Source organism: Mesocricetus auratus, unplaced genomic scaffold (genome assembly GCF_017639785.1).
Source record: "Mesocricetus auratus isolate SY011 unplaced genomic scaffold, BCM_Maur_2.0 Super-Scaffold_100007, whole genome shotgun sequence".
Lineage (NCBI taxonomy): Eukaryota > Metazoa > Chordata > Mammalia > Rodentia > Cricetidae > Mesocricetus > Mesocricetus auratus.
In genome coordinates this window covers 63,477,686-63,504,670 of record NW_024429191.1, presented here as the reverse complement: position 1 = coordinate 63,504,670, position 26,985 = coordinate 63,477,686, and the positions used below count along the sequence as shown (strand labels likewise).

The 26,985-nt window shown below is 41.4% G+C and overlaps 1 protein-coding gene and 1 pseudogene across 1 annotated transcript in view; both read left to right on the top strand.

The window, feature by feature from the left end:
- Positions 1–461: 461 nt before the first annotated feature.
- The window catches only part of Appbp2 (amyloid beta precursor protein binding protein 2), a 43,982-nt gene continuing 17,458 nt past the window's right edge, over positions 462–26,985 (top strand). Inside the window, exons 1-6 of the mRNA XM_005076911.4 lie at positions 462–886; positions 13,661–13,749; positions 15,130–15,281; positions 16,899–17,022; positions 23,452–23,620; positions 26,727–26,816. Coding sequence (XP_005076968.1) covers positions 749–886; positions 13,661–13,749; positions 15,130–15,281; positions 16,899–17,022; positions 23,452–23,620; positions 26,727–26,816 — 762 coding nt within the window. The 5' untranslated portion in view covers positions 462–748. The remainder of the gene's footprint in view (positions 887–13,660; positions 13,750–15,129; positions 15,282–16,898; positions 17,023–23,451; positions 23,621–26,726; positions 26,817–26,985) is intronic.
- On the top strand, positions 18,268–19,729 carry LOC110342177 (annotated as a pseudogene).

Sequence of the window (26,985 nt, the reverse complement as noted above, 5' to 3'; positions counted from 1 at the left end):
ACTTTGATTTACTGTAAAAGAATTTTTATTTATTTATATATTTTCAAGACAGGGTTTGTCTGTGTAACAGTTCTGGCTGTACTGGAACTCGCTGGCCTCGAACTCACAGAGATCTTCCTGCCTCTGCCTCCCAAAAGCTGAGATAAAAGACATGGACTACTCTCTGCCCTACTGTGCACTTTTGTGAAGAAAAGATCAAGTCTACATTTTTACGTGAAAGTTCAAGAGGGCTCTCGTCTAAAACTCACTGAAACAAGTCTGAGCTGGAGAGCCATAGCACGCTGAGTTAAATAATGTCCTAACTACCTCCCAGCCACCCCAGCGCCCAGCCCTTTTGGAATTCGCACCCGCTGCCGCTTAGGCGCTCCCCGCGCTTTCTCCCAAGTTTTCCGCCTGCCGCATTCCTTCCCCGGAGCGTCAGCGCGCGCTGACGTCATGACGTCGCACACGCAGCCCCGCCCCTGCAGAGCTGGGCGCCGGAACGGAACCGGGCTTGCTTTCCTTCCCGGAATGTGAGGGTCTGGGCTCGGCCGTGCTCTGCGTTCGTCCCGGTCTTCCCGGTATCCAGCCGCCGCCGCCCCCGCCGTCTGCCTTCAGATCGCGTGCGCACGCGGAGGCCGGGCGGCCGGATCCGTGAAGCGCGCGTCCGCGTGGTCGCCGCCCCTCGGAAGCCTCCGGGGCCGCACACGGGTTCGCTACGGAGGGAGGCGGGGGCCTGCGGGAGGAGGCGGAGGAGGAGCGAGGGAAGATGGCGGCCGTGGAGCTCGAGTGGATCCCCGAGACGCTCTACAACACCGCCATCTCCGCTGTCGTGGACAACTACATCCGCTCGCGTCGCGACATCCGCTCCTTGCCGGAGAATATCCAGTTCGACGTTTACTACAAGGTACGGCCGACCTGCTCGCTCGGACCCCGCTGCCGCCCCGGGCCGCACCCCCCTTCCACGTCCGCGGCCCGGTCGCCGCACTCGAGGCAGGATCTCCGCAGAGACCGGCAGCGGTAGCGACTTTTCGATAACTCGCCACCCCCGCGTCTGCCTCCCGAGCTGTGGGGCCCGGGGAGTTCTTGTGAGAGTACTGCCCCCCATCCTCTCAGCGGTCCCTGGGTAGGCCTGCAGGGAATGCCCGGCCCAGCCCGGTCCCACCCCGTCCTCCTGTCGCTGGGGTATTTTCCGCCCTGTCCTCTTTAGTGTCAGCATCAGCTAGACTTTTTTTTTGTGTGTGCTGTACTCCTCCCCCCAGTTCTTGTCGGCACTATCCCCCCCCCCCCCAACACACACACTACTGCTTTCTTTTCTTTTTTTCCTTCCTCCGCTGGTCGGAGTTCTGCCCTTTTTCCTTTCTCCTCTCAAACCGAAATGATTTACTTAGGGATTATTGGAAATAGTCTGTGGTCTTCATTTGCGTATTGAAATCTTTTTGTGTGGTTTCAGGTTTTGTTTTGGCTTTTCAGCTTATACTTGGGTGTTGAATTAGGGATTTTATTAATAGGAGAGCGTTGACTGGCTCTTAAGGAAAGTAGAAATCTAAATTTTGCAGCATTCCAAAAATCACTCCCCCTCAAAAATCTGAACAGAAAGTCTCCCAAGTTGCTCTCCAAGGAGTTTCAAGGGTAAGTGTCCTTAGACGTGGACAGTTTTTTGCAGTGTTCTGAGAGGGAGGAGAACTTTATGGACTTGGAGCCTCCCTTTTCCTCTCCCCCACATTTGAGTGTGAACACTGGATTTATTCACTGATCCTTGCTTTGAGTCAACGAGAACTCCAGTTTGCTGTAGCCACCTTTGCAAACTATGACCAGTAGAGGTTTTATTTTTATTTTTAGATCTTAAATACGATTTAATGAGTAAGTTGTCAACAACGGTGTGATTTGATATTTAGCAGATGTATGTGTTCTTCTGTATGTGTGGTGTTTTAGGGAGTTTGCTTTATTAGAGATATTGTCTGCTTTTTCCAGCTTGAGCATTTTTTCAGAATGAGCAACTGACATACTGCAGTGTATAAAATCCTGCTGCTTTGCACCAGCTCTGAACAGCTAAAATCGTTCCCCTCATAAATATTTGGAGAAGATTCATTTTGATAACGTGTATTATAATTTGGGGGTTTAGAAGGAAATCTCCCTCCATTCCAAATGGTCCCGTGTGTAATTAAACTACATTTGTTCCAAGGACAAATTAATTTGCTCTTCTCAACCTGGAAAACTGCTGCAGTGTGAGCTATTTCTGTCAATTTTATTAAGTTGTATATGCAGCCGTATACACCTTTTAGAGCCAGTCACTGGGAATCTAACCAGGAAAAATACTTCAGTACCTTTTACTTCCACTGAAGATTATTAGTGTGAACAGTTAGTGCTCTTGTCATATGTCTTGTCTTCATGTGGTTCAGTTTTCATATTGCTTCTTTTGGGTACACTTTACTATTTTATAGTCAAATATTTAAATTGAACCCCAGTGCCATGCTTGTAGCTGTGTGAAATACTTTCATCTACATTATTTTATTTAAGCCTTAACATCCAAGTGTGAGGTAGAGTATTGAGAAAGGGTTTCAATTGTAGCCTTGGCTGTTGTCCTGGGACTCTGAGGACCAGATTAGTCTGCTATGCTGGATTTAAGCCTGAGGCACAGTGCGTAGAGGCAGGAGACTCTTGAGTTTGTGCCTCAGACTTATATATGTATATAATTCCAAGATAGCCAGAACTACACTGAGAGACCTTGTCTCAAAAAAAAATAAAATAAAATAAAGCGAATGGAGCCTGGCAGTGGTGCACCCCTTCAATCCCAGCCCTCAGGCAGAGACAGGCAGATGTCCATGAGTTCGAGGCCACCCTGGTCTACAGAGTTCCGGTACAGCCAGGGCTACATACAAAGAAATCCTGCCTTGAAAAACCTAAATAAATAAAAAGTAAGTATAAAGGTCTAAGCCACCACCCTGGCTACTTTTCATTTTGATACAGTAAGTTACCTGGTATGGCCTTGAATTAACTTAGCTTTACCAGGCCTTGAAATTTTCTTCTTTCCTTTCCCTTCCCCCCCTCCCTGTCCCTCACTCTCCTCCTTCCCTCCCTCCCTCTTTTTTTTTTTTTTTTGGATACTGGTTTTCTCTGAGTAGCCCTTACTATTCTCAGGCTGGCTTCGAACCCAAGAGAAATCCTCCTGCGTGCTGGGATTAAAGGCACACGCCACCACTACAGTACTTACATTGCCTTTTAAAATAGCATATATTTGGGTATAAAAATGGCTCAATGGGCCGGGCACTCGGGAGGCAGAGGCAGGTGGATCTCTGTGAGTTCGAGGCCAGGCTGGAATGATAGCCTCCAAAACAATACAGAGAAACCCTGTCTCATTAAAAAAAAAAAAAAAAATGGCTCAATGGAGCCGGGCACGCCTTTAATCCTAGCACTTGGAGACAGAGGCAGTCGGATCTCTGTGAGTTCAAGACCAGCCTGTTCTACAAGAGCAAGTTCCAGGACAGCCTCCAATGCCACAGAGAAACCCTGTCTCAAAAAAACAAAAGAAGAAAAATTAGAAGCATGAGGACCTGAATTCAGGCGGCAGAACAGGCCAGGTTCTCTGGGACTCACTGGCCAGCCTAGCCTAGTTGGTGAGCTTCAGGCCAGTGTAAGACCCTACCTCAAAACAACTGAGGTGGTCAGTATTCCTGAGGAACAGATTTCAAGATTGTCCTCTATGTGTCCTCTGTGTATCTACAGCAGAGGCTGTACACCTGTATACACCCAATAAAAATAGAACCCTAAAAGGAAAACAAAGAATATTACAAATAGAAACTACTTCAGTGTTTGTGGGAGTACAAATTGACATTTCTTGATTATTTTGATTTTGGGTTTTTGAGACAGGATTTCTGTGTGTAGCCCTCAGAAATCCACTGTCTCTGCCTCCCAAGTGCTGGGATTAAAGTATGCCACCGCTGCCCGACTAATATCAGTTTTGATGTTTTAAAAATAATGCCCATATATACACTTGTGTATGAAGGCCAGAGAACATCCTTGAGTATCATCTTCAAGATTACCATCTGTCTCTGTTAAGACAGTGTCTCATTGGCTAGACTGACTGACCAATGTGTCCCATGGATCTTGCTGTCTCCACTTTCAAGTGTTAGGGCCATAAGTATGCAGTAGAGTGCCATCCTTTTACATGGATGCTGGGGATTTAACTCTGGTCCTCATGCTTACAAAGCAAACAAGCATTTTGTTTGACTGAGCTAAATTCCCAGCATCCATTTCTTTCCTCCCTCTGTTCCCCTACATCTCCCTTCTCTCTCCTCCCCTCTGATGTTGTTAAGACACGATTTTATGTAGCCAAGGCTGGCTTGAAACTCAAGATCTTCTAGCCTCTTCCTCCTTAATGGTAGGCATGCTACCGTGCTTGGTTTTTGTTTTTTAAGGAATTTGTTTGTTTTCCTTTTGTTTATTTTAAAGAGTATGTTTGTGCACTTGTGCATTTTCACTTATGCAATGGCATTTGTGTGAAAGCCAGAGAGGGACAACTTATTAGAGTCGTTTATCTTTCCTCTCTGAGCTCCAGGGATGAAATTCAGGTTGTCAGGTTTGGTGGCAAGTATCTTTACCTGCTGAGCTGTATTGCCCAACACACTTTTTTTTTTTTTTTTTTTTTTTTTTTTTGGTTTTACGAGACAGGGTTTCTCTGTATTGTTTTGGAGGCTGTCGGTCCAGCCCGGCCTCGAACTCACAGAGATCCGCCTGCCTCTGCCTCCCGAGTGCTGGGATTAAAAACGTGTGCCACCATCCCCTGGCCCAACACACTATTTTTATTTTACTTTGTGAGTGAGTGAGTGTGTGTGTATGAGAGAGAGACAGAGACAGAGAGAGTGAGAATGAATATGATGTACACATACCTATATAGTGAGTGCCACAACAGCTGGGATTTCATAGTGAGACCATTTTCAAAAAAATCAAAAAAGGGAGGGAGGGAAGGTACACTTGGGAGTCCAGAAGAAAGCATGGAATCCCCTGAAGAGCTTGGAGCTAGATGTATTAAATGAGTTTGTGTCCTCTGAAAGAGCTGTGTGTGTTTCTAACTGCTGAGCTATCTCTTCAGCTCCCTTTCCCTGCTGGAGGTAGAGTGCTTGCCTAGCATGTTTGAGGTCCTTGTTAGCTAGATCCACAGCACCATAAAAGTAAACAAAACTTTCATGTTTAATTAAACACATACAAAAATAGAATAGGGTGATGGATAGACCTGTGTTTATCTCTAAATGTTGCCATTTCTTATGTATATGTGTATATATACATACACATTTATTTAACTACTTACTGTGTATATACACATGTGGAGATCAGAGAAAACTTTCAGGAGTTGGTTCTCTCTCCCCACTACCATGTGAGTTCTGGGAATCAAACTCTGGGTCCTCAGCCTTGGCAGCAAGCCCTTGCTCACTGAAACATCTTTAACACAAAATTACTGTTTCTTTTAATCTGGCTTGGTAGCATGAGTTAGGAGGCTAAAACAGGAGGGTCTAGAAATTAGAGGCCAACCTGGTAGGTAGCCTAATACAAACAGTGAGATCCTGTTGTGTTTTGTTTGTTTTCAATAGTTTCCTTTTGGCTTTTTTGAGACAAGGTTTCTTTGATAGCCTTGGCTGTCATCGAACTAGCTCTGTAGACAAGACTGGTCTCAACTCACAGAGGTCTGCTTGCCTCTGCCTCTAGAGTACTGTGATTAGGCTTCACCTGTGGTAGTTTAGAAACTAACATTCTAGTATAATACATGTCTAATTCTAGTATAATACATGTCTAATTCCTTTTTTGTTTTTTGTTTTTTTGTTTTTTGAGACAGGGTTTCTCTTTAGCTTTGGAATCTGTCCTGCAATTCAAACTCACTTTGTAGACCAGGCTGGCCTCAAACTCAGAGATACATCTGTGTCTACCTCTCGAGTTCTGGGACTAAAGGTGGGCACCACCACCGTCCAGCACATATCTAATTTCAATTTACTTGTTTCAGTCAGGATCCTGAGTCCCACTAACTACTTATGTTCCCGTTTTTAGAGACAGAATTTCATATAGCCTAGGGTGGCCTTGAACTTCCTAAATGGTTAAGAATAAGTCTGTTCTGATCCTTCTGCCTCCCATGTACTGGGATTATAGACATCCATTCACAGGGCTGCCAAATACTTTATTGGCTAAGCTACATCCCCAGCTCTTTTCAGTGGTCCTGGAAAATATCTTTTCATGTGCTGAGTATATGTAATGTGTAATGATCTGAAATGTATGTGCACTTGCACGCATGTATACCAAGATCACAGAAGACATTGTGGGCTGTAGTTTTATCACTCTGCTTTATCTTTTTTCCTCCCACATATAGACATATATATGTGACTGTTTTATCTTGAGAGAGTTTCTCACTAGACCCAGAGCTAGGCTGTTAGCCAGCAAGTTCCAGTGCTAGAATTATGCTCACATGTGATCATGCCCAGTCTTTTACAGTACTGATGGGGGTTTGAATTTAGGTCCTCTAGCTTGGGCAGCAAGTACTCATCCACTGAGCCATCTCCTCAGACCGCATCTTTCTCTTAAGTGTTTTTTTAGCTGTAAATTCACTTTTCTCTTTTTTTCTTTTCAGTTCTTGCTGCTGCTGCTCTGCTACTACTTCTCCTCTTCCTTCATCCTTCTTCTTCTTCTTGTCCTTCTCCTTCTTGTCCTTCTCCTTCTCCTCCTCCTCCTTCTCCTCCTCTTCCTCCTCCTTCTTCTATGGGCTAGGCGGTGGTGGAGCAGGTCTTTCACTTGGGAGGCAGAGGCAGGTGGATCTGTGTGAGTTCAGGGCCATCCTGGTCTACAGAGTGAGTTCTGGGACAATCCAGGCCACACAGAGAAACCCTATTTGGAATTTCAGTGGTTGCTATATGAAATGGCATTATCCTCCCACCCGTGTGCTTTTACATTTGTCTCTGTGAGGACTTTGTGAATTTCATGGTTCATATCAGATTTGTTTGGTTTCCCGTGTAAATGTGGTTGTGTGTGTAGTGTATGTGTAAATCAGAGGGTCAACCTTGGATATTATTCCTCAGGAGCTGTGTACCTTGGTCCTTTTGTTGTTTGTTTCAGACAGTGTTTACTATGTAGACCAGGCTGGCCTTGAACTCTTACAGAGATGTGCCTGCCTGCCTCCTGAGTAAAGGAATGTGCCACCATGCCCTGCTCCACTTTGGTTTTGGGAAGGGTCTCTCTTAGCTGTGTGTGTGTGTGTGTGTGTGTGTGTGTGTGTGTGTGTGTGTGTGTGTGTGTGTGGTGGGAAATAGGGTTAGCTGACCCACTAATTCTGCGATTACCCTGTCTCTGCCTCCCCAGTGCTGGGATTATAAGAGAGGCTTTTTTGCTTTGTGTAGATGTTGGAGATTGAATTGAGGTCCACATGCTTACTAGTTGTTGCAAGCATTTGGATGACTGAGCCACCGCTCTATCTAGTTCCTGGTTTGTTTGGTTGATATAGTCTGGTTATTTAACGCAGAATGGCCTGAAATTCACAATCTTCCCACATCAGCCTCCTGTGTGCTGGGGTTACAGATGTGTACCACCACACCTAGCTTTTAGGCCTGGTTTTTCAAGATAGGATTTCTCTGTATAGTCCTGGTTGTCCTAAAACTCACTATGTAGAGACTAGGCTGGCCTTGAATTTAGAGAACCATCTGTTTCTGCCTCCTGAGTGCTAGGATTAAGGGAGTGTACTACCACATCAGGCTAAGTTTACATCTTCTTAATTTTTGACAACTGTAGATTTTCTGCTTTTGAAAAGCTTCAAGTCAGGTGGTGGTGCGCGCCTATAATCCCAGCACTTGGGAGGCAGAGTCAGGCAGATCTGAGTTCGAGGTTAGCCTGGTCTACAAAAGTGAGTTCCAGGACAGCCAGAGAAACTCTGTCTTGAAGAAAGAAGGAAAGAAAGGAAGGAAGGAAAAGAAAAGAAAGGCTTCAAACTCAGATGTTTATACAAGAGTTATTATATTTTTACCTTGTGTTTCTGTTTAAAAAGGGTCGGATGTCTGCATCTGTGACATTGCTATTTGTCATACTTCCATTCTTTTGCAGATGTCAACTGAAATGGTTTCTTGAGGAGAGTATTTAATTTGTCATCTTAAACTTCTTTAGGTTCCTTCCTAAGTCTGTGCAGACCGTTTTTCTTCTCTGATAGATAACAGTTAATTGTACAGATAAGAGAAAAGTTCTTTGTATAGCTGTGGGGTATATGGGGGGGGGTCACCACTATTTTCTCCAAACTAGCATTGTGCCTTATTCAAATATTCAGATATTTATTTAGTTAATAAAAGTGGGGCTGGGTTAGAGTACACAGTTAGTATGTGCAAAACCAAGGTTTTGGGAACTGGAGAGATGGCTCAGAGGTTAAGAGCACTGTCTGCTTTTCTAGAGGTTCTGAGTTCAATTCCTAGCAACCACATGGTGGCTCACAACCATCTGTAATGAGATCTAGTGTGCAAGCATGTATGCAGGCAGAACACTGGATATATAATAAACAAACAAATCTTTAAAAAATATATATACATCTATATATATAAAACAAGAGTTTCAGCCTTAGCACCAAAAATAAGTCAAAATAATTGGAATGCTCCTTGTTATAGCATTTTGGTCTTTGCTATCAAAACCATGAAGATACAACAGGTGCCGTGAGCTCTGAGTTTTATGAAATGAATCTGCCTTAATCTGGTGTTAAAATAGGAAACATCTATTTTTATCTATAAAGTAACCGTATTCATAATTTGTTCTCAATTTTTTTTCATTTTTGTCATAGTCTCTTAAGTAGAAAAGTGAGGTTGCTGTTCTACCAGCTTTGCCCTAAAAAAGTTACTTAAAACACACACACACACACACACACACACACACACACACACACACACGCACGCACGCACGCACGCATGCACACACACACAGCACAGTTGAGATCTGCAACTGGACAAGGTACAGAGAATAAGACTGTTTAATTCTTAGCTCATACTCTCTCCTTCCAAGGCTCCAGGTTCATTGTAGAGTAAGAAACTAAAAAGACTGTAAGAGTCAGAGATTGTAGATAATCACAATGAAACAGCAGGGCAGTTGTGTATGTGAATCACAGCAGTTGTGAAGGCATGCACAAGTCCTGCTTCAAGCTAGACAAAATACCAGCATGGAGTGAGGAGCTGTTGGCAACTGACAGCCATTGGAGAGGAAGAGTTGATTTTTCTTTAAGGATGTGGCTGTTGGAACCCAAGCATCAATGGATGGCTTTACAGCCAAGAGAATATGTCTAACACAAATTGAACTTGGCAGTGAAGGGGGCTGGATCTGGAAGGAATTGCGGGAGGCAAGATTGAATATGACCAAAATACATTGTATGACATCCTCAAAAATTAATACAGATATTTTTTTAAAGGGGGCTGGAAAGGCCAGGAGGTGGAGGCACACACCTTTAATCTCAGCACTTGGGAGGCAGAGGCAGGCCAGTCTGGTCTATAGAGCAAGTTCTACGATAGCCAGGACTACACAGAGAAATCCTGTCTCAAAAAACCAAAATTAACAAAATAAAATCTGTTTAAAAAGTATTTTAAAAAAAGAGAGAGAGAGCAAGAGAGAACAATAAAGCCAAATACTTAGATTTTTTTTTTTTTTTTTTTTTTTTTTGGTTTTTACGAGACAGGGTTTCTCTGTATTGTTTTCGATGCTGTCGGTCCAGCCCATCCTCGAACTCACAGCGATCCTCCTGTGCCGCCTGTAATCCCAGCACTTGGGAGGCAGAGGCAGGAGGATCGCTGTGAGTTCGAGGCCAGCCTCCAAAAACAATACAGAGAAACCTTGTCTCGAAAACAAAAAAAAAAAAAAATTTTTTTAAGGTACTGTGAAAAGTTAAGTATAAACCCGGTGGTGGCACATGCCTTTAAATCCTAGCACTTGGGAGGCAGAGGCAGTCCATCTCTGTGAGTTCGAGGCCAAGCTTGGTGTACAAAGTGAGTTCCAGGACAGCTAGAGCTGTAACACAGAGAAAACCTGTCTTGAAAAACAAACAAAACAAGACAAAAAGCTAAGTTGTTAGAACATTTTCATTAATGTGTTTATAACATGGTTGGAGCAATATACCTATGTGTAAAATCTGGGGATTTTCCTTAATATCATATTCACCAACTTCTGAATAAAAAATAATTAACAATACTGAATACTTGATTGGCTAATTATAAACTACAAAGTATAAACTGTCTTGAATTTTGTCTTCTGAGTTCCAAGTTCCATCCAGAGATTATGGTAACTACCAATTTGCATTACTCATTCCAAAAATTTAAATGCATATCTAGTACCAGGCATTGTGCTAAGGATTGGGGATATAGTAGTGACTGAAGCCACTTCATAGAATGAAGAACCTAATGGAGTGATGGTTCACAGATGCATTTTTTGGTTGATGCATGTATATCCTGAGTCTGCTTCTGGAAGACAGCACACTGTATCATGGAAAAAATATAATAAATTGAAAATCTGAAAGAGCTCCACAAGAAAGTAGCATGGTAGTAGAGACAGTGTGAGTTATAAAGTAACCAAAGAATTCTGGTGCTTGTGCTTAATATGGGACAATGACTTACATTTCCAAAAGTCAGAACTGAGAGCTAAGGTGGTGGGAGTGTAGGTACGCACTGGGCCACAGAAGAGAAGGTGAGGGCAGATTACTTTCAGTAGTTGGTTACATTCAAGAGTTTGGATATGTTCTAAATGCACAGGGAGTGCAAGAATAAGGAAGATTTAAAATGGAAATGGTAGGCTGGAGAGATGGCTCAGTGGTTAAGAGCACTGGCTGCTCTTCCAGAGGACCTGGGTTCAATCCCTAGTACCCACATGGCCCCTCATAACTGTCTGTAATTCCAGTTTCTAGGGAACCTGACACATGTAGCAAAACACCAATTCACATAAAATAAAAATAAATATTAAAGAAAAACCTGCAATTAAAAAAACATTAAAAGGGAATGGCATATTTAGGGTGGTTTTTGTTGTTGTTTGAGTTATTGTCTCACTATATAGTTCTAAGCAACTGAACTAGAACTTACTGTGTAGATTAGGCTGATCTCAAACTCATGGCAGCCCTCCTGCCTCTGCCCTTCCAGTTGCTGGGATTACAGGCATGTGCCACATGCCCACCAATTTACTTTTTATTTTATTTTGAGACAAGGTCTTACTAGGTAGCTCTAACTGGCTTCTAACTCACTATACCCAATCTCTTTTTACTGTTTTAAGGGCTCATTCTGGCTAGTGTGTAGAAAACTAAGGGTGACAAGGGCAATGGGGAGACGAGGTCTGCCAGACTGCTACAGTAATGGAAGTAAAAGAGGTGATGGTGGAAGTGGAGATTTACTGCAGATATGTAAACTTTTAAAATGTGTTTGTTGACAGATTCATGTACACACATACACTATATTGTGGTTATAATCACCCTCATTGTCTTCATTCCATTACCACTAAACTACTTCTGCCATTAGGTTGTTCTCTGTGGCTGCACCTTTGAAGAAAACAGTACCCTGTTCTTTAGCAGTCCTCTCCTTGAGGGTGTAGAAAGATAACCAGGTTTTCTATTAACTATCATTTCAAAATTTTATATATGCATATATATTGTAGACACACAACATTCAAACATAGATGGAATGGTATTACTCCCAATTTGGGGGGAGCTTGCTTAGTTTTTGTGTATCATGGAAATTTTTCCTTGGTAATAAGTCCCTCTCATTTCTGAAGTTTTTTGTTGTTGTTGTTTTGGTTTATTTTTACTGTTTATTGACTTACAACCATAAACAGGATAGATGAGTTTCTGTATATTTATGTATGCTCATTCAACTGCTTTGATTATTTTTGTTTTGTTTTCTAATACAATAGTTTTGGACTTCTTTGTTTTCTTTTCTTTGCGACATAGTTTCCCTTATGTAGCTCTCACTACCTTAGAACTTGCTGTATAGGCCAGACTACTTCCTGAGTGCTGAAATTAAAGGTATGTGTTACCATACCCAGCCTTGCACTCAATTTCTTTTATACCCTTTATTAAAATTTTCATATTTTTATTAGAAATTAGACTACTTGATTTGTGTGCTAATTTGATATTACAACTAAGCTGTTACTTTCAGTCTGTGGTTAATTTTGAATTCACTTGGGGAGCTGCTGTGCCAGTTCAGAATCAAGGCTTTCATTCCTTTCTTTCTTAACTCCCCATGTTTTCTGTGGTTGGAGCTGGCTTTCATTGTCCTGACAATAGTTGTCTTCAATTTTACTATAGGATGTTTGCTTTATGAACAAACTGCCTTCTTTTTTGCAACTAATGTTGTCATCAGCTTAGTGTTAAGTAGCTGTAATAAAAAGTGTACAAAGATAACAAAATTTCTGGGTCTTAAGGTACTGTGTGATATACATATGTTCAAAAGTATTGAGTATACAACTATATATTTATCACATATAAATTGAGGCCAGGGAAAATAATAAAACTGAATTTGTTTCTTTTTTAAAATGTCATTCATGCCGGGCGGTGGTGGCGCACACCTTTAATCCTAGCACTCGGGAGGCAGAGGCAGGCGGATCTCTGTGAGTTCGAGGCCAGCCTGGTCCAACAGCCTCTAAAACAATACAGAGAAACCCTGTCTCGTAAAACAAAAAATGTCATTCATTTATTTTATGTATGGGTGCTTTGGCTGAATTTGTATCTATGTATCATGTGTTTGCTTGGTGCCCAAGGAAGCTGGAAGAATATTGGTTCCTCTGTTGGAGTTACAGACAGTTGTGAGCCACTATGTAAGTGCTGGAAACTGAACCTGAGTCCCCTAAAGAGCAGTTAGTCTCCTAACTGATGAGCCATCTTTCAAGGCCCTATTCATATTTGTTTTTTAACATGTTATTAATTAAACTATTTTCATATTTGTATACATAATGTGTATACAGTTGGGGAAACTGGTTCTCTCTTTCCAACATATGGGTCCTGTGATTGAACTCCAGTCATCAGCCTAAGCTATAAAGCTCCTTTATCCTCTAAACCATCTTGGCGGTCCAGTTCCTGCTGGGTAGTGGTAGTGTACTCCTTTAATCCCAGCATTCATGAGGCAGAGGCAGGTGATCTGTGAGTTTGAGACCAGCCTGGTCTACAGGGCGAGTTCTAGAACAGCTAGGTATACACAGAGAAAACCTGTTTGGAAAAACCAAACAAAAAAAAAGCCAGTTCTAACAAGACAGATGTACTTAAGTCCTATCATCTTGGATCTATAAATAGATGTACTATATAACATTAGTGCTTATGAAATACATGCAGAACTAAGCTGAGTATTTGAATTGGCTGAAGGGCCCCAATAGAACACATATCAACAAGCTGTTTATTTTAGATCTGTCTTTGCTGTTATATTAATAACTTAAAATTATGCAGCTTTGTTTAAAGAAAAAAAGAAACATTTAAGTTTCTTAAGTGATGGGCTTATATATGATAAATATATAGTTGTATACTGCTTCTTGTTGCTTTATTATGTTCCAGGTGCTATGCTAATTCATTAGATTTTTCTTTATGTCAGCCTCTATTCTGATATTGCTGTATATTAATACTTAAAGTCAATCATTAAAATCCTCTATTAAATCCAGTTTTTATCATCACAGAATAGCAAGTAACATTAAAAAGTTTGAAATAATCTTTTTTTTTTAACAGCTTTACCAACAGGGACGCTTATGTCAACTGGGCAGTGAATTCTGTGAATTGGAAGTTTTTGCTAAAGTCTTGAGAGCTTTGGATAAAAGGTAAATTTGTGTACATGTGTACTAGTGTTCGTAAATTTGACTGTCCTTCTTTCAGAGTCTCTAGTGGCCCAAGATGGCCTTGAACTTGCTAACCTGATCCTCTTTCACCTACTGCATGAATGCTTGAATTACAGATGGGAGACAGGGTCTCAACAAAAAAAAAAAGCCTACTAAAACATATATACTATAAAATCTGCAGCTTATACACCTTCAAAATACATAATTCAAGGCTGGAGAGATGGTTCAGTGGTTAAGAGGACTGGCTGCTCTCCCAAAGGACTCAGACACAATTCCTAGCACCTATAGGACAGCACCTATAATGAAACTCTAGTTTCAAGGGGTGTAACACCCTCTTGTGGCCTTTCAAGTACAGCAGGCATACATGTGGTACATAGACATACATGCAGGCAAAACACACACATAAAGTGTTAAAATAGTATATAGTTCAGTGGTATTGAATAAGTACACTTACTTTGTTCAGCCATCAGTAATAGACATTTCCAGAATGTTTTTGCTATTAATATTTGTGAGTAGACAAAAGATCACTGAATGCTATGATAGCAAATTCCATGGCTTGGGAATTATAAGTTAATGAAAAACCTTGAAGAACAAATGATAATAATAGTCATACTTTATATTATGGGAAAAAGTCAAAGAACATACTTTTATAAATACATACAAAGTGCTTAGCAAGGGATGTGATGGTTTTGTTTTGAGGCTTTGGAGGTTGGTCCTCGCCTTATACCTTACTTGAGACAGTCTTTCTCTGTCTCTCTCCCTCCCCCTCCTCCTTCCCCCCTCTCCTCCCTCCCTCTCCCCCTTTCCTTCTTCCCTCTTCCTCCATCTGTTTTGTTTTTTGAGACAGGGTTTCTTTGTGTAGTTTTGGCTGTCCTATCAGACTGGCCTTAATTTCAAGAGATCCTCCTGTCTCTACCTCCCCAGTACTGGGATTAAAGGCACGTGCCACCACCGCCAGTCTCGACAGTGTCTTTCTTAATGCTCATTGATGTATATGCCAGGCTAGCTGACTGTGATCTTCTAACAAGTCTCTTATTTGTGCCTCCATCTCCTTATAGGGTTGCATTGAGATTACTAGAGCTTGAGCTGTTGTGCTCAGCTTTTATATGTAGTCTAGGATCTAAACTCGGGTTGTCAGGCTTGTGTGGCAAGTGCTGAGATATCTCCCCAGCCCAGTTGTCTTTATTATTGGAGTAAATATAATTTTTAAAGCTAGCCCCATCCTTCAGTGCCATCAGGTTACAGACTTAGCCTCACCTTTTGTTTTGGAAAACAGTGGTATTATATTTAATAGAGGAGCAGCTAGCTCTAAAGGGGCAAAATCAATTACCTCTCTAGAATCACCTTTCTCTTCTCTTTCAGACATTTGCTCCATCATTGTTTTCAGGCTTTGATGGATCATGGTGTTAAAGTTGCTTCTGTCTTGGCCTACTCATTCAGTAGACGGTGCTCTTACATAGCAGAATCAGATGCTGCAGTAAAGGAGAAGGCCATCCAAGTTGGCTTTGTATTAGGTGAGTAATGACAAAGTAGAGGAATGTTTTATTCTGTAATGGCCTTGTCGTTAAACCTTCTAATGATAAGGGTTCCTCCAAGAGTTCCCACGGTCTGCATAGGCAGATTGTGAGCAACCGTCATACCTAGGTGTGACCTACTCAACTTCAGCATGTAAGTGGTGTCTTCCTGAATTCTCATGGCATTCCAGCACAGTGACAGTAATAGTATTCACATATACAGAAGTAGACTTAAAGAAGTTGAGTAAATGGATCAGCTCATAGCTTTTAGTGAGCTATGTTTAGAATTCTATGATCCCGCAGCACGTCTTTCTGCTATATCATGCTGTCACCAGATTCTTAACTGCTTACTGTAAACTGTGAAATGAGACTTAAATCTTTTTAGGGTCTTATTTTTGATTTTCAGAACTAGTTATCTGTCTGTCTGTCTAAACAGACTGTCTGTCTGTCTGTCTACCTATTTTTTGGTTTTTCGACACAGGGTATCTTTGTGACTTTGGAGGCTGGCCTGGAACTACCTCTTGTAGACCAGGCTGGTCTAGATCCGCCTGCCTCTGCCTCCTGAGTGCTGGAATTAAAAGGCATGTGCCACCACCTCCTGGCTTATTTTTAATTTTTGTGGAGATATTTGTAAGGATAGCAGAAACTACTTTTTTATTGTTTGTTTTTAAATTTAAATTAGAAACAAGGTTGCTTCACATGTCAATTCCAGGTCCCTCTCCATTTCCCTCCCCTCCTCCTGTGCCCTCCCACCAACCCCCCAATATCTCCTCATTTCCCCAGGGAGGGTGAGGCCCTCCATGGGGATGTCCATAGTCTGTCATTTCATCCAGGGCAAGGCCTAGACCCTCCCCCAAGAGTTCAGGGTGAGAGTGCATCTCACATTATTGGATGGGAGCCCAAAGTCCATTTGTATACCCCGGGTAAATACTGATCTACTGCCCAAGGCTCAATAGATTATCTAGGCCTCCTCACTGACACCCACAATGGAATCCTGAGATTTGCAGGCAAATGGATGGCACCAGAAGAAACCATCCTGAGCGAGGTAACCTAGTCACAAAAAGAGAAACATGGCATGTACTCTCTCATATATGGATTTTAGACATAGATCTGGGAAGCGCCAGCCTACAATCCCATGTCCAGAGAGTCTGGGAAGCAGAAACTACTTTTAAAAAATATCGTGGATCCGGGCGTTGGTGGCGCACGCCTTTAATCCCAGCACTTGGGAGGCAGAGGCAGGCGGATCTCTGTGTGTTCGAGGCCAGGCTGGACCGACAGCCTCCAAAACAGAGAAACCCTGTCTCATAAAACCAAAAAAAAAAAAAAAAAAAAAAAAAAAATATTGTGGAAAAGTAAGTGTGTGTGTGCACTCACTATGATAATTTTGTAACTTGAACAGTTTTCACAACTTTACAGAGTTAAAAGTATGTTTCAGGCAATTATTAATTCAAATTACTATTCCTTCCTTCTGTGCTGGGGATCAAACTTTTTAAAAGTTAAACATAAGAAGTTAATATTGTGGAGTGTTTTGTTTAAGCGTTTAGTTATAAACATGTCATTGTAGCTTTCACACAGTTTACTGAGTCACTTAATGTTGCTGATTTCCTTGTTCTTCAGGTGGCTTTCTTTCCGATGCGGGCTGGTACAGTGATGCTGAGAAGGTTTTTCTCTCTTGTCTTCAGTTGTGTACTCTGCATGACGAGATGCTTCACTGGTTTCGAGCAGTAGAGTGTTGTGTGAGGTAATCTTGGAGCAGATCCTATGATTAGGTTGTACTTAGCTATAGTGCTACTTGATGTTAATGGTTTGGGCTCAGAATTCTGGGTATACTCACAACAATTGAGTAAATCTCTAGATGATAATTATGCAGTGGTTTCAGTAGTCCAACTCCCATCTCCAAAATGTTATTAACTTGGTATAGACCAGTTGTGCGTGGGTGGAAACAGGGTCTTTCTGTGTAGTCTAGACTGGTCTCAACCTCAGAGATCTTTCTGCCTCTGCCTCCCAAGTGCTAGAATTAAAGTGTGCAACAGCATGCCCAGCCTATTTTGCTTTTTTTTCGAGACAGGGTTTCTCTGTATTGTTTTGGAGGCTGTCCCGGAACTCTCTCTGTAGACCAGGCTGGCCTTGAACTCACAGAAATCCGCCTGCCTCTGCCTCCCGAGTGCTGGGATTAAAGGCGTGCGCCACCAATGCCCGGCCCTATTTTGCTTTTTAATAAAAAAAAAACCTTGAACTATAGGCAGGAAACAACTTGAACCCAGATTTAAAGAGAACATGAATCTCAGGTAGTTTAATTCCTTGGAGTCCAAAGATAAATAGAAATGACAAGCAAAAAGAAAATAATGGTATCTTGGTATTAGAGAGAAAATAGTATACCTCACTGATTTTTTTTTGGGGGGGGGGGGGTTTGTTTTATTTCATTTTTTGAGGCAGGGTTTCTTTGTGTATCCCTGACTGTCCTGGAACTTACTCTGTAGACCAGGCTAGCCTGGAACTCCCAGAGATCCACCTGCCTCAGTCTCCCTGAGCACTGGGATTAAATATGTGCATCACCACCACCCATCTGTACCTCACTTAGTTTTCAGGACAAAGGGAAAAAATTTTCAAATTCACCAGAACCCAAGATCCTAATGTGCCTATGAGTCTTACATGTCAGAGCTAAAACCTTTGGTAACCCCTGATTCAATCACTGGCAAGGGGAATGACATCCCTACTCTAATACTGCTTTAAATTAGTCACAGCTTATCTCTCAGTCCTATACAAAAGTTGTCAGTGCTTCAACAAGCTCAGGCTCTGTCATCAAGCAAGAGGAGCAAGAATGGCTCACATAGAGAGCTGAATGTGTTGACTATACTTCACAATAATTTCTTTCTAGCCTGCGGTGGTGGTGTATGCCTTTAATCCCAGCACTCGGGAGGCAGAGGCAGGCGGATCTATGTTGAGTTCGAGGCCAGGCTGGTCAACAGAGTGAGTTCCAGGACAGCCTCCAAAACAATACAGAGAAACCCTGTCTCGAAAAACCAAAAAAAAAACAAACAAGCAAAAAAACCCAATGATTTCTTCCTTAACTTAGAGCAAACTCATTGAAAAACAGAGGGAACATGCAGATAACCATAGTCAGAAATTAGAATTGAGGCATGACTGCTGATGTAGAAGAAATTTTTAAAAAATCATAAGGGAATTTTATGAAAAGTTGTTCATCTTTAGTTACAAAAATCTATATTAAAGGAACCAATTTCTAGAAATGCACAAGCTACCCAAATGATGGTGGAAGAAATTGAAAATCTCAACAGACCCAATACAAGTAGAGATTGCCAAAAGTGTTCATAAACTTTCTAACAAAGAAACTTCAGGACCAGAGTCTCTACTTTGCTGGCAAATTGTGCCAAGCATTTAAAGAGTTAGCAGTGGCCTTTCTGGCAATGACCGACCTCCTTACGAGAAGATGCCTCTTCTTCATCCCTCTCCAGAAGAGGAAAAGAAGAAACACAAGAAAAAGCGACTGGTGCAGAGCCCCAGTTCCTACTTTATGAGTGTGAAGTGCCCAGGATGCTATAAAGTCACCACAGTCTTCAGCCATGCACAAACAGTAGTCTTGTGTGTTGGCGGGTCCACTGTCCTCTGTCAGCCTACAGGCGGAAAGCAAGGCTGACTGACAGAAGGATGCTGCTTCAGGAGGAAGCAGCATTGAAAAGCATCTGATTCAAGATGAGTGGGAGTCATCCCAATAAACACATTTTGGATATATAGTAAAAAAAAAAAAAAAAAGAGTTAGCACTGGTCTACCCCATACTTCTCCATAATATTGAAGAATCCCTTCCCAACTCATTTTATGAGGTCACCATGATCCATTAATGAAAGCCTAGCGAAAATACCACAAGACAATTAATTATAGACCAGTGTCTTCTTAAATATAGATGCAACAGAAGCACATTGGAACAGGAGTGGAAAGAAAGAGATACTTGAGAGAGTCAGGAGAAGATGTGCTCCTAGTCACCTTTTTCAACTAGCCCTACCTCTTTTTCACAGTGTCCCAGTGATGCCATCGCATTCATCCATTGATTAGTTCAGTCCTCATGATCTGTCTCTAGGAAGCCAGAGGTGTGCCTTAATAACGAACCTAGGCTTTTCTTAAGCCAATGGAGTTGACAGTTAAGATAATTACATTGTGTATTTTGTGTGTGTCTATGTCTGTGTCTGTGTTTTGAGACATTGTCTCACTATGTATCCTTGGCTGACCTGGAACTCAGAGAGATGTACTTGTCTCTGTTACCAGAGTGCTGGAATTGAAGGTGTGTCACCACATCCATGTCACTTTGTATTCACTAGTTTGTTTTATTATCTTTATTTGTTTATTTTTATTTATTTGGTTTATAGAGACAGAGTTTCTCTGTATGTAGCCCTGGCTGTCCTGGAACTCGCTCTGTACACCAGACTGGCCTGAAACTCACAGAGATCTGACTTCCTCAGTGCCGGGATTAAAGATGTGCACAACTGCCTGGCAGTATTTATTCTCTTAATATTTTATAATAATTATAAATATTTGTAGTTATAATTTTTAAGGTTTAGATTTGTTTAAGTTTTATGTGCATGGGTGTTTTGTTTGCAGGCATATATGTGTAACATGTAGGCCATTGACTGCAAAGGTGAGAAGTGGGCATGGGGTCTGCTGGAACTGGAGTTACAGACAGTTGGGAGCCACCGTGTAGATGCTAGGAACTGAACCCCAGTCCTCTGGAAGAGCAGTAAGCACTTTTAATTGCTGATCATCTTCCCAGTCCATTAGTTTTGTTTGTTTGCTTGCTTGTTTGTTTTGAGCCAGGATCTCTCTACATAGTCCTGGCTGTCCTAGAACTCACTATGAGACCAGGCTGTCCTCGAACTCACAGGATCTGCCTGCCTCTGCTTCTCAAGTGCTAGGATTAAAGGCGTGCGCCACCATGCCCAGTTTAGTTCCTTACTTTTTTAAAAATTATTTTTGTAATTAGGGAAGTAGAGGCAGGGGGCTGAGACACATACCATACATACATAGTGCTCATGTGGAGGTCAGAGGGCAACTTGCAGGAATCAGTTCCCTCCCTCCATCATTTGGGTCCTAGGCATTAAACTCAGGTTGTTAGGCCACTTTTTTACCCACTGAGCCATCTCAACATCCGGTTATCATGTATTTTGGTTTTGTCTCGTTTGTTTGGTATGGATCTAGTAATTTGCTTACTCTTTTTAAAAATTATGGGGCTGGAGAGATGGCTCAGAGGTTAAGAGCACTAACTGCTCTTCCAAAAGTCCCGAGTTCAATTCCCAGCAACCTCATGGTGGCTCACAACAATCAATAATGAAATCTGATGCCCTCTTCTTGCCTGCAGGTAGAACACTATAAATAATAACTAAATTTTAACAATAATAAAAGGCGTGCATTACCACCAAAAAATTGTTTGTGTTCCTGTGTGTGGTTTGCATGTATATTCATATGTATGTGTGCATGTATGGATACATATATGTATCCACGTAGAGAGTCATGTAGCTGACATCAAGTCTTCCTTGACTGCTTTCCACTCTTTTTTTGTTTGTTTGTTTAGTTTTGTTTTTTTCGAGGCAGGGTTTCTCTGTGGTTTTGGAGGCTGTCCTGGAACTCCCTTGGTAGTCCAGGCTGGTTTCGAACTCACAGAGATCCGCCTGCCTCTGCCTCCCGAGTGCTGGGATTAAAGGCGTGCGCCACCACCGCCCGGCTGCTTTCCACTCTTTTGAGGTAAGGTCTCCTCACTGTGTCTAGCTGTCCAATTTGCTCCAGGAATCCCCTGTCTCTCCCAAGAGCTGGGATTACAGACTGCCACCAGGCCTGTTCCCTTATTATGTAGGTAGGTTTTGGGATCCAAATCTGCTCCTTAGACTTTCCAGGCAAGCACCTTATCCATCCAAACATCTCCCTAAGCCAGTTTTCATTTTTTTTTATTCTGTGTACATGCAAGTACATGTGTACATGCCATAGCTCATGTGGGAGCCAGGACAACTTCTAGGATTTTGTTCCCTCATTCCACTAAAATCTAGAGATGAAACTTGTCGTCAAGTTTTTATATGCATTGCTGCCTCTGCTCTCTGAGTCATCTTGCCAGTCCAGCCATTCAGTCTTACAGTAAATATATTTATAAATTTCATGACTTCTATGTTTGCATATTCTTCATTTGAAACTTGAATAGTTTGACATGGTGAACAATAGTTGCTTTTTAGCCCATGATGGTTTATGCTTTTGGGAGGCAAAGGCAGGACGGTCTCTGAGTTCCAGGATAACCAGGACTATGTAGAGACCCTGTCTCAAAAACAAAAACAAAAAAAACCCCCGAAAGCCTGCACCTTTAATCCCAGCCCTCGTGAGGCAGAGGCAGAGGCAGGCGGATCTCTGTGAGTTCAAGGCCAGCCTTCTCTACAGAGCTAGTTCCAGGACTGGCACCATAGCTACCGAGAAACCCTGTCTTATACAAAACAAAAAAACCAGTTTCTTTTTCTGTAGCTGTTGATAGGGAGGTGTGATTTCACATTGCTGTTACTTGTGAAAGTAAGCTAATCTGCTTCCACGGTAGTGTTCAGGTTGACACCTTAGTAACACACCCTTTACTCAGACCTGTCAGTTGCATCCTGCTTGCTCTCAGCCCAGATGGACACATGTTTAGTGTATGCTTGAATAGACCAGACTGCCAATGGGGCTGGAGAAAACACCAAGCAGTGCCTTTCTGGCATTAAATAATCTGTTGCCCCATCATGTGCCACTTAGTAGGTAATGGCCAGAAATGATCATCCTTCTGGAATACTCGTGGTAAAGGATATTGACAACTCTTGATTTCACTCATGTATCCCAGGCTAGCTTTGAATTGCCTGTATAGCTGAGAATTGCCTTTAACATCTGATTCTCATAACTCCACTGCCTAAGTGCTGGGGAGGTAGGTTCACACCACCATGTCTAGTTTATGTGGTGCTGAGGTTTGAACCTAGGGTTTCATGCATGCTTAATAAGTACACTACTAGCTGAGGCATCCTCAGCTCATTCTGTAGCCCAAGCAGATTATGAATATGCAATGTGGCACCAGCCTCACTCAAGTGTCTGTTGGTTTTTTACTCTTGTATTCTACTCAACCTTGATTGCCCTGCTCAGAAAGAAATATAATAATTCCACCCACCATTCTAGAGTAGTGACATTAGTTCTCCCTCCCTTCCTCTTCTCTGGTTTTTGCAGTGCTAGGGAATGAACTTAGGGCCTCACACATGATAGGAAGAGGCGGGCTGGAGAGATGGCTCAGCTGTTAAAGGCTAGGCTTACAACCAAAAATGGTAGGCAGAGGCTTTACCACCTGTCTCTGCCTGCTTCTCACATGGTTTAGACGGTTTCATTAATAGGCCTAGCTCTGCCTTTAGAGTGTTGATATTAGTGTCCTATTTGGTTTTCTTTTGAATATCTTTTATGTCTTTATTGCCTCTGGGTTCTAAGCATTTTCAGAAGAGTATATTGACCTAGTAGGTAGATAATGGCATTTAGCCAGCACTATAATAGATGAGCATTTCTCCTAACAACTGTTCTTGTCTTGTAGTCTGTAGAAGCATAGTCTACTATTGCCTGGAGTTTAGTCTGCTCTAATACTCACCAGATTGTTAACACGTTGTACATTATTTTGTTTAGTTGTACTCAGGATTTTTTGCCACAGAGTATATAGGACAAATAGGTAATCGCCGCTGTATCATTGAACTTACGTTAGTGGTACAGTAAGCAAAAATGAGCACGTAGGAAGCAACATGGATGAGAGCACTGGCAACTAATGAATTGATGTACAGACATACAAAAAATGAGAACAAAAGGTAATGGCAAGTGGTGATATGTCACATTGATTTTTATTTTCTTCACTATTTGCTGTATTATATTCGAATTTGAAACAAAAAGGATTCTTTTTTGTTTAGCAATGCTGAATACACAAAATAAATGAATATTTAGAAAACACAAGAAATCAGTTGAGATTAATCACATTATCATTAGCACTACTTGAGACAAAATAGTTTTTTCTAATACAACCCCATTTCTTGGATCCACTGTCTTGTCATTTAAGTGCCTAATCATTATTTTAAGAGGTTATCAGGGTCACAGTGCTGGAAGTACCAGAACTAAAGGGCTTTTTGTTTTTTTCAGATTGCTCCACGTTCGAAATGGAAATTGCAAATATCATTTAGGTGAAGAAACATTTAAGTTAGCTCAGACATACATGGATAAGTTATCAAAACATGGCCAGCAAGCAAACAGAGCTGCTCTCTATGGAGAACTATGTGCACTCCTTTTTGCAAAAAGCCACTATGATGAGGTAAGTTGGCTTCTTGTTTTGAGACAGGGTCTGTATTTGTAGCCCAAGCTGACCTTGAATTTATGATCTTCCTTTATCAACTCTCAAGTGCTGGGGTTACAGGCATGTGACCCATTATGGTGAGGTAAGTGTTTTTAGGTACCTCCTTGTGAAATAGGATAAGCCAGTTTTCTCTTACATGTATTCTAAATTGCATGTCACATATTGGGAGGGTCTTCAGGGTTGTTGTTTTGATTTGTTTTTGGGTAAGTTAAGACCAGGGTAGCCCAGACAAACCTCAGGCTTAGGATCCTTCTGTCTCTGCCTCCTGAATTCTGGGGTCAGGTTACAGGCATGTACCATCTTTCCCAGCTTTCACATACCAGGCTCATGTCACAGATTTTATTGCAAAATGGAAAAATACTTAATTTTCTAATGAAATGTGAAAATCAGGCAAAAGAATTGTTTGTGAAATGGATCTTAAATATTTACAAGTGAAATTTAGGCCTTTTTTGCTTAATTTGTACAGGTGTTTGTTTGGCAGATTTCTTTAAAAGGAAATGCTGTGTTAACTGAACCTTAATAGAAGCATTTAGTTATATGTTGTAAATTATTAAACATGACTTTGAACATAAGTATTTAATTTGGCAAGCACCATACTATTGAAATGTTTTAAAACTGCATTATAGTTACCATGGTTCTAAAAGTGTTATTGTACTACTTTGAAATAAAATCAGCTTACTTAGTAGCTGTCATAAAGTTTCTGTTGCTGTGATTAAAAACCCTATGACTAAAAGCAACTTGGGTAGGAAAGGGTTTATTTCATCTTAATAGTAGTGTAAGAACTCAAAGCAGAAACATGGAGGCCGGAGCTGATTTCAGAGCTCATGAAAAAGTGAAATTTTCTGGTATTATTTTTGCATTTTACTATTTACGAATAGAGGTGTTTCTTAACTGAAATGGAAGAAATGGCAACTTATAGAAGAAAACAGATAATTCTTTCTATCCCTAGTGATCTCTCAAAATTTCTGTGGGTATGTTCTGTGGGGTTATATATGTAGGTGTGTTTACATATGTATGTAAATTTACATGAGTGGAGGCTAAAGGTCAGTGTTGGGGGTATTCTTCAGGAGCTGTCTTCCTTGGGTGTTTTTTTGTTTGTTTGTTTGGTTTTGGTTTTTTGAGACAGGGTTTCTCTGTATTGTTTTGGAGGCTGTCCTGGAACTTGCTCTGTAGACCAGGCTGGCCTCGAACTCAGAGATCCACCTGCCTCTGCCTCCCGAGTGCTGGGATTAAAGGTGTGCGCCACCAACGCCCGGCGGGTGTGTTTTTTTTTTGTTTTGTTTTGTTTTTAATAGATTTATTTTTGTGTTTTTTTGTTTGTTTTGAAGACAGGATCTCTCTGTGTAGCCTTGGCTGGCATGGAACTCCACTCTGTTATCTCTGCTTCTAGAGTACTGGAATTAAAGGTGTGTGCCACCGGCTTTTTTGTGTTTGTTTTTAATATTTTATTTATTTATTGTGTATACAGTCTTCTGCCTGCATGCCAGCAGAGGGCACCAGATCTCATTCAAGGTGGTTGTGAGCCACCATGCGGTTGCTGGGAATTGAACTCAGGACCTCAGTGCTCTTAACCGCTGAGCCTCTCTCCAGCCCCTGTTGTTGTTTTGTTTTATTTTTTGTTGTTGTTGTTTTTCGAGACAGGCTTTGTCTGTATTATTTTGGAGGCTGTCCTGGAACTCTCTCTGTAGGCCAGGCTGGTCTCGAACTCACAGAGATCCTCCTGCCTCTGCCTCCCCACTGCTGGGATTAAAGGCATGCGCCACCAACGCCCGGCACCACTGCCCAGCTTATAGATTTATTTTTAATTGTGTTTTCATTTATGCTTGTGTGTTGCTATGTGTACTACATGAGTACCAAGGAGACTAAAAGACGGTTAGTTAAAATGGGCAATTGTGAGTAATCTAATGTGGATGCTGAAAACTGAATGGGTTAAGAGCTACTCAGCCACTGAGTCATCTTTATAACCCTCTTTCATATGTATGTATGTGTAGTATGCATGAGTATGTTTATATGTATTCACATAGGCAGGTGTGAGAGCATGTATGTGGACAGGTACATGTTTACGTGTGTATGCCTGTATGGGGAAGTCCAAGGATGATACTGGGAATCTCAATCACTTTTTCAGCTTGAGACAGGACCTCTCAGTTAAGCCCAGAATTTACCAAAATGGGTATTCTTACTCTATCTTCTTCTTTATATAATAGCAATTTTCACTATCTAGGATAATGAATTTTACCTTTTTTTTAAAAACCTTATGCTAATAATTAGAAAGTGTCATTTTGTTTGTTTTCCTCATACTAGAGAAATGCTAGCTCATTGCCTGTCACTTGACCTCTGTACCTCACTTTTCCATAATAATAGTACATATCATGGTGCTGTGGTATCAGTTAAATGTATCAATGAACATTAAGTGCTATTAGAACAATATCTAGCACAAAGTAGACATTCAACTAAACAGATAGTTAGTATAAAAAGTAATAGGTGGGTATAATGGCACACACCTTTAATCCTAGCAACTGGGAAACAGAGGCAGTTGGATCTTTTGAGTTTGAGGCCAGACTAGTCTACATATCAAGCTCTAGGTCACCATCTCTCAGATAGAAAAATAGGGGGTGGTAAAGGGAAAGGGATAAAACGTTACAGAAGGGAAAGGAAAGTACAGGAAAGCTAGTCTAGGACTGAAGCCTAGAAGATGAGCTTGGTACACTAAGGGTCTAGAAGAGGGAATGTTTCCTAAGGTTAGGTTGGGGGAACTGTTTCTGGGAAAAATAGAACATGCCTTATTTCCTGAATGTGTATCACACCTGTGCAAGTGTTTGAGATTGGATTCATACATAGGCTCACCTCCAACTCTGAGCTCAGGAAAAGCCTCCTGCCATGCTGACTCGGGAATGACAGGTGTGTACTACCACACTTTGCTTGAGAAAGGTATAGAATCTCAGAAATATTCAATTGTAAATAATTTTTGTGTGTGTACTTGAAATCTTGTAGGAAAAATTCATAATTTCATTAAATACTGTCATTTAGTTTGTCACAGTTCTTTCTCTTCTCAATTTTTTCAAAGGCTTATAAATGGTGCGTTGAGGCGATGAAGGAAATTACATCAGGCTTACCAGTCAAAGTTGTGGTGGATGTTTTAAGACAAGCTTCTAAGGTGAATATGGTGTTTAAAATGAAATGTTTTATAGGACTTACCTGACTTTTAAGTTGTTAATCTTTAATAATGAACTAGATCTGTTTTCTAAGTTATTCTGCTTAGTTTTAGAAACTTAGTTTCTAATCAAAACTGTCCTATAGCTTAATCCCAGTACTTGAGAGGCAGA